Genomic DNA, 11,675 nt, shown 5'->3' on the forward strand with positions numbered 1-11,675 from the left:
CAATACAATATAGAGAGGGAAGGAAAGAGACAAAAAACAAAGACGCTAAATGTAAAGCTGATACAAAACGATCACCAGAAAAACACCTACTAACTAAGAGTAATGATTTATACACACCTCAGTTCTCTTTTATCTCATTTTCAATTATTTTTTATTTTTATCTTTCTCTGCATCTTCTGTCACATCACATATTATATCACTTATTTTTCTCTCATTTCTTCACTACTTCTCAAGGTGGAGGTGAAATTGATTGGTGAACAAAACATTATTGCTAAACTAATCATGGTGTTAATTTTTAACTCGTTAACATCGACCGATGCAATCATCATCGTTTTTGTTTCATGATATAACATATATACTAATTTGCGTTTTCCCATTTATTTATTTATTATCAATTTAAGCATTAGAATTGGCAGTTTACATTTGTTTGAGTGCAATGGACATAGTAAAACTTCAAAAAGTCAATCCAAATCAGTGTTCTCATAAAAGTGATGGGATTCTAAAAGAAAACAAAATGCAACTATCCAATTAAATAAGATGACCAATAGGTGCATCTATCCATTTTATTCTTGTTAAAAGTCTTTATGCTCCACGTGAAACACTACCATAGAATCACCCCAAGCAATGAAGGAACACGGATATTTTTTGTTTAGATTTAACTTCTGATTGTATGCAGTCATGACATGATTCTAGCTAACTAGCCTTTTTCTTTTCCATAGCAAGTATGGGGTTGGATCTTCAAGTTTCCATATCTGCAATCATTGGTTTCCTCTTGTTGGTGGTAGTCAACACTGTTTGGAGATCAAAAAGTCAGAATTGTTATGCAAAATCCAAAATGCAAAAAATTAATAATTTATATGATAGATTAAATTTTTTAAGATTTTTGTTAAAAAAAATTCACTCTAACATTTTCATCTTAGGCTCCAAAATGTCTATACACGACTCTGTAAGAAGTCATAAAGACAAGAATTTGAAAAGAAAAAGAAACTGAAGAAGCAGAGAAAGACCTTGTTGATGTTCTTTTGGAGCTGCAAAAGCGTAGTGATCTTGAACATCCCTTATCAAACATCATTATCAACTAGTGTTCTTTACCCGTGCGTTGCACGGCGATTAATTTTATTGTAAAGATGAATCAGTAGTAATGTGTCTTTTAACTTAGTTTAGACTCTTTTAAGTAAGTATGAAAGATATAGAACCGAACATATGTTACAAACATGTAGATGAATTGACCACAGTAAATATATTAATTTGATGAGGTTGTAGATACCTCATATTGTCAACACTTGAATAGTAATAAAAATCAAGTTTTTAAGTAATGCATTACATGTCAAATATTAATTGAAATTAATTGTAAGATAAATAAACACTTACATGTCAAATATTATCGAAGACTTCTTGATACACTACGTTGCGTGTAGTGTTAGATACAACTCCTTCGTCATCTATGATGAGCATCTTCAACCCTTTTCTAGATTTAACTCTAGAAAGTGCAACATATAGTTGCCCATGAGTAAAGGTAGGTCTTGACAAATACAGTCCAACATGAGATAAAGATTGCCCCTGACTTTTATTTATAGTCATTGCAAAACATAAAGTAACAGGGAATTGTTTGCGCTGGAATTTGAATGGAATGTCAGAATTAGATGGAGTTAAGCTCATCCTTGGAATAAATGTTGTTTCACCGACCTTGTTTCCATTTAAAATAGTGGCAACAATTATATATTTAGTCAAAGCATTGACTATCATTCGAGTGCCATTACACAACCCTGCACCTTGGTATATGTTTCGAATGAGCATGATAGGGACACCAACTTTCAGTTTAATTGCATGGTTTGGAATTCCAGAGCATTTGAAATCATTTAAGAATTCAGATGTAAACCATTCTGCATTGACACCCGAATCTTCGTCTGACTTGCACGGAGTATCACAACTCAAATATTCTGTTTCATCACCAGGAATCATTGCTAACATAAAGTTGTTGATTTCCTCTACACATTCTAGTGTTGGTGCAAAGATCGCTCTTTCTTGAAAGAATGATTTTTTTTGCAAATTATGCGCAAGGTTTGGATATGCAAAATTAACTAATTCAAGCAACGGTTCCTTACACTGTTCAATAAGAAGATCTGGATGAATCTCAATAAGTGTTTCTTCTTCACCAATCGTTTTAGCTGTACCATCTCCCACTTGAAGCAACCAATCTGGAAACTCTTTTATTTCTTTTGCTGAAGAAGTCGATGTAGCATTTTGCAATCTCATATTAACAATCAACTTCATTACCTTGCAATGCTTCCACAAATATGAAGAATTGATAGCTGAACCGAAGATTTCAGAACGACTTCCTTTGGAAATAACTGGAAGTATTTGTCTAAAGTCGCCTCCTAGTACCACAACTTTACCTCCGAATGGAATGTCATAACCATGGGTAGACTGAGTCTTCATGATGTCATTAAGAGATCTGTTTAAAGCTTCAAAGCAATGTTTGTTTAACATAGGTGCCTCATCCCAAATAATTAGGCTTGCTTTTTTCAATAATTCAGCTTTTGGGGAACCGTGACGAAGATTACAGGTTCATATCTCATTTATCGAAATAGGAATAGAAAACCTAAACCTTGAATGAGCCGTTCTACCTCCAGGTAACAATAGCGATGCAATTCCGCTAGATGCGACATTTAAGACGATAAGGCCCCTTGAACGCAAAGCAGCAGATAATGTATTCCAAACAAATGTTTTTCCAGATCCTCCAAAACCATATAGAAAAAAGAATCCACCGTTATCAGACAACACAGCGTCCAAAACATTCTTATAAACAATCTCTTGCTCTGAAGTAAGGGAACTGACCAATTAATCATGAATCTTTACCATTTCATCCCTATTATAATTCAACTCATCTGCTACGAATCTATTTTCAAAATTATGAATTTCTGAAAGTTTAGGGTATGGTAAACATGGAAATTCTTTGAGTGACCTTCCATTGCCTTGCAATATTTTTTCAATCTCAATCATACATAAGTTATGTAATTCTTCATCCTTTATACGAAGATCTGAAGGAAATTAAATGAAATAAGGCAAATAAATTAAATTATAAAATAAAATTAAAGGAGAAATATTGTGTTTTTTTTTTTTCATTTTGAGAATGAAAATTCATTTACACAACTTAAAATTGTCCTTGTAATCACACTCACCATATTTTGATAATGTCAAATTAGGATTATTTTTATAAAATGGTAGTAGTTTGAACGTGATACTCATGTGTAAAAGTATTTTTTAAAAAACTTGACATATTTATTTAGATAATAGAATCTCTGATATAGATTTTTTTGATATTTTTTTTAACATGTAACAAATAATTGTGAGTTTGGTAGGTGAATCTTTGTTTTTTTTATTGGGAAAACTAATTATAGGTTAATTTGAGTATAAGAAAAAAGTATCTCCATAAAAATTAGAAAATAGATATGGTAAGTAATTTCTACATTTTAGCTGTCCAAAAAATTATGATAGTACATCTCTTAGGTTGCTGCATAATTTTTTAAATACGGTAAATACTGTTTGGTTCAATTAACATATGGAAAGAAATAGTAATAGACGTGGACAATTATACATGTCAAAAAATAAATGCATACTAAATTCTTAACGGATAAAAAAGAAAATATTACTAATTATGGCCAAAAAGTTAATATTGATGAAATACCTAGAATGTTGAGTGATTTTCTTCTTTCATATAAAATCCCATCACTTAAAAGAGTCCAAGACTTTCTCCAAACTTCTTGTGGCCTGGAAATCAAGTTTGTCATAAGCATTCTTGTAAATAATTTCCGTAGCTGAGATCCGGAACCAAGTTCACTTGCAATTGAAATTCCATCAACATACTCCCGGTCATCCTCCATTAATCTCATCGCTTCGCATGCATTGCGGAATGTGGGATAAACAACACCCTTTACAGTTCTTATGCTTTTAACATTGTCACAGCCTTTTTGCCTATTTAATAAAACACGCATGGAGTAATTTTCTCCCATTCCAGGAGCAATAATAGAAATCTGATATACACGTCCTTCACTTAGCAAAGATTGGAATCGGTATATCAGAGTCTTCCTAACCGAAGCATGAATCTTACAACCCTGAAATTCAATAAAAGGAGAACATAAGTGATTTATAGTTTAAGCAAAAGAACGTCAAACATGATGTTTATGTGAAAAAGTGATTTACCTTTTCATCCATAAGAATCATGTCCATGGAAAATGGAAGCTTGGATCCATATAAGCTATGGTTAAGCCACAAACAGTTCACCTTAGCTACAATAGACCAATTCTCTTTTGATGCATCGATAGTGGCGAGATCGTTGATTGCCATTAGAACAAAGTATATTTCAAAGCTAATAGTTGGTGGGAAAAAAAAGATGAAGTTGAAGAATGCCATTGGGTGATTTATATAGTAATTTGGGAATTAGGGTTATTGGTATATTCAACCTAAAAAAGGAAAGAAAAAAAAAAGCAACGCACGGATGGTATTTGTCTAGCAGTGAATTCTGATTCTTTTTGTAATAGTCCAGTTGTTGACTATACAGTGCGTAATACAGTGCATAATCAATGTTAATAAGAAACACGCTCATTCTGATGAGCTATTAAAGGAAAATCTGATTCAAACCATTAATTGTGTTATCATATTAATTTCTTTCAAGTATTAATCACATTATTTACGTTACTTCCCCTCTAGTATTGCTGACCCTGTCCGTGAATTGCTCATGAGAATTAACACACATCAAATTCCTTGACTTTTTTGAAAATGGATCGGTGAGTATAATGGATTGAATGCAAAAAGAAATTTGCATAATGGAGTCATTTATTAACACTGTTGATTAATATTTTCCAAAACTAATTATTATATTTTCAAAAACTAAATTTCCTTTTCCATGACAACCAATAATTCAAATTTTTTTGAATGAAATTAATTAGGGGTTATAAAACAATTAAAACTAAATTATCATTCAAATGACTTTGATTAATGGGTCTCCATAAAAAAAACTGAAATTAATATGGGCTTATACTATTTTGGTCCAAAAGAATCAGAAGGTGACACTTGTCCTGCAAAGAGGGGGGTGGTTTAGAGTAATTCTTGGAGTGCCAAGTCATGGAGGTGGGGCTCACAACCTTCCTCTTTTCTAAAGTATATAGATGCAACAATTTTGGTTAGTATGTTATTCTGTAAAAGTCTACGCGTATTTGCTTTTGTTAATATCAAATCGGATCCAAAATCAAATAAAAAATGTTCCAGCTGAGAATGTTTTTCATTTTGTGTTTAATATATCAAATATCACAATATTGCTAGATAATGAAGAAATCATAGATGTTACTTCTAGAAACATTTAGATTGTTGGGAGTGATGTTCAAAGTTTCCCATCAGTTTCCTGAACAATTTTCCTCTTAACAGAAGGACCGTTTAGAAATCTCACATTGACTAGAGATACAATCAAATTAATGTTCATAAAGGATTCGACAGCTCTTATCTATAAGCTAGTATTTTAGTAGAGTTAAGGTTACCTTGAATTTTGATATGACTGCATAACTTCATATGATTGCAAATTTGATAAAGGTTTTATCCTAGTTGTACTGCTTTTGGCTTAACCTTTACGATTCAATCATAGCAAAGCAGATACGGGTTTATCGTCATCAGAAATTGTGTGAACATCGGTTTCACCAGTTAAATATCGATTCAAGCGAATAGAAAGATGTTTGATAAAATTGGTTTTATGCTTTTTGAATATAAATGGAAGCAGTAAAAGAAAGTTTACGGAGGTAAGAGAGAAGAACACGCATTCAGATTGCATTTTCACCTAATTCTCTAATTGTTTCCACTCAATCACTTATGTAAAGGTACATTTCACTTATGATGCCGAGAGTTATCCACCTAACTATCCCTAGCCTAGGTGAATCTATTAGTTGAATACCTAGACGTAATCCCTTGCCATCTAGAAAACCAAAAGGAACACTACAACTCAAGTTCTCTCTCAAAGACATTCTCAATGACCAATTTTTCGTAGAACAAGGTACCCTAGGCTTGCAAATCTCCGTTGCCACCCCGGAAACTCCTATTAAAACTCATAACCCCACCTGTCACGTGGAAATCCACTATTGCTCCTACCCAAGATATTCTCATTCTAGGACAACTAGTTCACTGAGTGGTTTCTTTCTTGAACCGAACCCACAATTATATCCACAGAAATCTAACCCAAATCAATCGATACTTGAAGCGAAGAAAGTAAAACTTTAACACGGTGTTGTGACCTAAGACATAGGCGCTCTAAGTTCATTTATCTAAGCATTCACCAACTCATATCAACCTCTCGATCTATTTACAAATTAAATTAGTGAGACTCATTTGATTATCAATTGATTGGTTAGAAGCATGAAGCATAGAAAGAGACACCATACATGAAAGATTTCGATTTACATCAACAAATGAGTTTACAACAATTCAAACAATCAAGTTTCAACAATCTAAATACAAAAATAGAAACAACATGTACAAGGGATAAGGAAGAAGAGATGAAACCCATAAGAACGACGAAGGATCCACGACGATATAAGCTTTCCCAAGCTTTTCATCGCCTCCAAGAGGTTGTCACGGTCCTTCGCCGGTCACCACCACACTCTGGAGCTTCAATCCGCCAATCCTAGACCTAGGGACCTCAACTTCATGAAGCCCAACTCCCTTGCTCTGTTTTGGTGCCAAAATGAGAGGAATTTTGAAGAGAAATGGAGAGATACTTCAAAAATCTGATTTCTGGCCTTTTATAGGTGTTTGAGGCGACCCCGGGCGCTCAGCGACCATGAATCCCGCTCAGCGCCACACTTTCCTTCAACACATGGTTTTTCCCGCTTAGCACCACACTCTGCTTCTCTAAAAATGCAAATTTTCACTTTGAACTTGGATTTTTCATAAATTTCTTCCCTGTATCAAAAGTCCAAGTTCAACACATGAAATAAATAACATTTTCACTTTTTTTAGGCTAGAACTAAGTATTTTACTGAACTAAATACTTTGAGGCTTAAAATGATGAATAATTCAAGCATATAGGTCAAATAAGTGCCTAAAATAATATATAAATACACGTAAAAATGGCACTTATCAATATCAAACGTAAAAATGGCCTTGATTCACGCAACAACGTTAAGTTAAGGTTACCATCGGCCTATACAATTGACCCTAACGGTTGGCCATTAGTGGCGACCAGCGTCACCGCCGCGTAGCGTCGGCCACGAGGCTGTTGTTACACGTTAGCTTCGAGTCTTTTAATGTCACTCCCGACGCAGACGCTAAATTGGCTATAGTGCCAGTTCTGGGCTTGTTAACGTCAGATTTTGGACCGACGTTAATGATGGCGTTTTTTATAGTGAGAAGACTTTTGATGGAGGTAACATTATTGGGGGCGGTAAAAAAGATGATATAGGAAATGGTGGGGATATATATGTTACAAGATATTGAAATTAAAAATCATAATCATGAAACCATTTTTTATGGTTTTGAAAACTATGCTGAATTACTCGCCGTCGTCGACGAAACAATACGCTGGAGCAGAGGCGCGGTTCACCACCGCGTCGTGTGAGGGGAAGGCCAAGCCGTGAGGAGGTTCGTCGCGAGCAACCTGAGCAACCGACTCCTCCTCCGCCTCCACCGCCTCCTCCTCCTCCTTCTCCGACGCGTCCACTACCTTCTCCACCGTCCTCACCTTCGCAGCAAGGATCTCCGGCACGCTCGCTGGAGGTCTCAGGAGGTAGATCGTCGTTGCCTCAAGCTCCGATCACTCACAGAGATTGGAGACGTTTGATCTGCAACGTTGACAACATACGACAATGAAATGATTACTTGCAGGAGCAGTTAGATTACTATCGCCTTGAGCAACAGGACCAAGGAGAACGGGAGACGGAGGTTGTAGCGGAGTTTAAGCCATTCTCGGCGGCGGTAAGGGAGGTAGCCATACCTGACAACATGAAGAATCTTGTTCTAGAGACGTATAGTGGAAAGACTGATCCGAAGGATCATCTGCTTTATTGCAATCCTCTCACTCTAGGTACTATACCTTCTTTCTATGTTCTTGGCAGGAACATTTGGCGCCGTCTGTGGGGATCGGTAGATTTCAATTCCCGGACTACGTGGATTGCTGTTTTTAGTTGAGAGAAGTTTGGAATTCCCTGCAATTTCCTCTGATTTTCGTGTTTTGGTTGAATTTCTAGTTCGCGGTTGAAGTTCGATGGAGACTCGCCGTCGTCGACGCAGCGATACGCTGGAGTAGAGGCGAGGTTCGTCGCGAGCAACCGACTCCTCCTCCGCCTCCACCGCCTCCTCCTCCTCCTCCTTCTCCGACGCCTCCACTACCTTCTCCACCGTCCTCACCTTCGCAGCAAGGATCTCCGGCACGCTCGCCGGAGGTCTCAGGATGTGGATCGCCGTTGCCTCAAGCTCCGATCATTCACAGAGATTGGAGATGTTTGATCTGCAACGTTGACAACATACGACAACGAAATGATTACTTGCAGGAGCAGTTAGATTACTATCACCTTGAGCAACATGACGAAGGAGAACGGGAGGCGGAGGCTGTAGCGGAGTTTGAGCCATTCTCGGCGGCAGTAAGGGAGGTAGCCATACCTGACAACATGAAGAATCTTGTTCTGGAGACGTATAGTGGAAATACTGATCCGAAGGATCATCTGCTTTATTTGAACACAAAGATGGTGATAAGTGTAGCTTCTGATGCGTGAAGTGTAGGATGTTCCCGTCAACGTTCAAAGGCATGGCGATGGCTTGGTTCACGACTTTGCCTCGTGGATCCATTAAGAACTTTCGCGATTTCTCGTCGAAGTTCCTTGTTTAGTTCTCCGCCAAGCAAGATCAAGCAGGTTACGATTGATGATCTGTACAACGTCTGCCAGTCAGAAGATGAAGCCATGAAGCAGTATGTGAGGCAGTACAACGCGACATTTGTTAAGATCGAGGAGTCGGAACCGCAAGCCTGTGCGCGCGCATTCAAAAATGACCTACAGCCAGGGAAGCTGAACAGCAAGTTTAGTCGGAAGCCAGCTCGTTCGATGGCGGAAGTCCGCGCTCAGGCGAATACATACATCCTGGATAAGGAAGACGACGCATTCAAAAGGAAGCCTGCAAAGGCGGAGAAATATGGCTGTCAAAAGGACATATCGCCGGTAAACAGGAAAGGTCGGAAGAAGGGAGAAAGCAGCAAGCGAAGGGATAAGAAAACAAAGCCATTGGAGAAGCTTGCGAAGGAACAACTCAATCCTAACAAGGAAAGTTTTGAACGTCGGCGCCCGTGGCATCAAGCCGACTCTCGCCAGCGAGAGGGGTCAGGCAAAAGTCTGAACGCACATTTGACAGAACTACTCCGGGAAGTAAAGGCAACACTGGAGGTATGAAAAACGATAGAAGGGGGGGGTTGAATAACGTTTTAAATCTAAAACTCAATCCACTTGAGATTTAAACAAATCTCTTCAAACACCAAAGATAAAAGTGTTAAGATAAGAGTTAGGGAAAGCACACAATGATTTTATCTTGGTTCACTTGATAAATCCCTCAAGCTAATCCAGTCCAACCGTTAAGGTGATTTCTTCCTTCTTAGAATGAAGACAATCCACTAATCAGAGTTTGTTACAACTGCACTTGCTACCTGCGAAGTGACTAACAATACACTGACTTAGCTATCACTAAGATTCACTCTCTTAGTCTTCTCAAGGAGCCGACCAACCTTGGTCTCCTTAAGGAAAATCAAACAACTGTTTGAAAGTTTGGGTTTACAAAGAAATGCTTCTTAGCAAGCTAATAGTAAACACAATTAGTACAATATGAAGAAAGATTGCTTTGAAAGAATATTTGATTTTCGCGTGAGCTTCAACAAAGTTTTTTCTAAATTGCATCTTTCATCTTCAGGCTCTTTATATACTCCAAGGAATTAGGTTTGGAAGTTTGCATGGAATTCTACCGTTGGAGGGTAGATCTGGGTTTTCCAAGTTCTGTTGTGGCTGAATAGGTTAGGTAAGGTCGTGATGAATGGTACAATTGCTTTTGTACTTTGGATAGTGACATGACCTTTATCCTAGTTGACTTCTGACCAGAGTGATGCTTCATATTGGAACTTGTGAAGCTTGGTGATCAGAGTCAGAAGGAAGCTTGGATCCTCTGACCTTTGTACCTTCTGCTTCTGGACTCAGAGGAGAAGTACTTGGTCTTCAAAGCCAGCTTACTCTTCGACTTCAGAGTCTTCACTACTTAGCTTCTGGACTTTCAGAGTTTCTGGACCTTCAGAGCTTCTGATCCTTCAGAGCTTCTGATCAGTCAGAGCTTTTAGTGAGCTGAATCCATATCAGAGTTTTATAATCTTCAGATCCTCTGAAGCTTAATCTACTGTTCAGATTGAACATAGTAAGTGCGAAAGCGTTTCAGAGGTTACTCTTTGAGCATTGTTCTTCTGAATTATGTGAAATAAGACCAGCGTCATGGCCTGTAATTAGAACACTCATAAAACAACGTTAGAGTATTATAATTGTTCATACATAATAGTTAACATGTAATCATCAAAACATAGAGTTGTACTACTAGATCAAAACTCGATCTTACAAACACACGCAGTCGAAGGAGGCGAGAGGGAAGTTAACCCACCGCGGGTGGCAGTAGACAAAACCAAGTGGTGCGAGTATCATCGCTCGGCGGGCCATGACACCGAAGACTGCTTTACGTTGAAAAATGAGATTGAGAGGCTGATCAGGGCGAGACGCTCACAATTGAATGACCACGGCGATCGCTGGCAAGGCGACCGCCAACAGGTGAATCGCTACAAGGGAAACCGCCAGCAGGATGATCGCAGGTGGGATGGTTGTCACTAGACACCAACAGCGGACAAGAAGGAGACATTGGCGACAAGGAAGAAAAGAGCTTAAGAAACCTTCAACAAGGATCTCGAACCGCCGGTTGGAACGATCAATACAATTGCAGGGGGCTATGGCGGAGGCGGCGACACGCCAGCAGCGAGATGCAGGCATGTGTGGGCGGTGAGTTCAGTACAAGAGTTTTCAACTCCATTTAGTTTTCAGCACCCGGACATAGTGATATCGTCGGCAGACTTTGAAGGGGTTAAGACACATAAGGACGATCTCGTGGTGGTAAAGGTGAGGATCAATAGTTTCAATGTGTGAAGAGTGCTCTTAGATCAGGGTAATTCTGCGGATATCATCTATGGCGATGCATTTGACCAATTGGGGTTACCAGATAAAGACCTGATGCCATACTCCGGAACTTTAGTAGGCTTTTCGGGGGAACAGGTCTGGGTGCGCGGCTACTTGGATTTAGACACAGTTTTTGGTATTGATGAGAACGCAAAGCTCTTGCGCGTAAGGTATTTGGTTTTGCAGGTAGTGGCATTGTACAATGTCATCATTGGTCGGAACACATTGAATCGCCTTTGCGCAGTGATATCAACAGCTCACCTTGCGGTGAAGTACCCGCTGATCTGCGGCAAGGTAGGAAAGATCGCGGTAGATCAACGGCGGGCGAGGGAATGCTACAACAACTGCGTGAGTTTGTATGGGAAGAAGCGAGCTAGCGATGAGCATAGATGTCAGGAGATTGAGATCTTGGGAGGCGATCAAGGTCAGCAGGGCATATAGGGCCAGGGT

General features: G+C 38.6%; 1 protein-coding gene across 1 annotated transcript; it reads right to left on the bottom strand.

Moving 5' to 3' along the window:
* Positions 1 to 932: 932 nt before the first annotated feature.
* Positions 933 to 4,347, bottom strand: LOC130725335 (uncharacterized). The gene is made up of 5 exons (XM_057576575.1): positions 4,204 to 4,347; positions 3,689 to 4,115; positions 2,609 to 2,819; positions 1,687 to 2,455; positions 933 to 944 (listed from the first exon to the last, which is right to left on the bottom strand). Exons 1-5 carry the CDS (start codon positions 4,345 to 4,347, stop codon positions 933 to 935), a joined length of 1,563 nt encoding a protein of 520 aa, XP_057432558.1.
* Positions 4,348 to 11,675: the final 7,328 nt, after the last annotated feature.

The sequence above is a fragment of the Lotus japonicus genome, chromosome 6 (assembly GCF_012489685.1).
Source record: "Lotus japonicus ecotype B-129 chromosome 6, LjGifu_v1.2".
Taxonomy (NCBI): Eukaryota; Viridiplantae; Streptophyta; class Magnoliopsida; order Fabales; family Fabaceae; genus Lotus; species Lotus japonicus.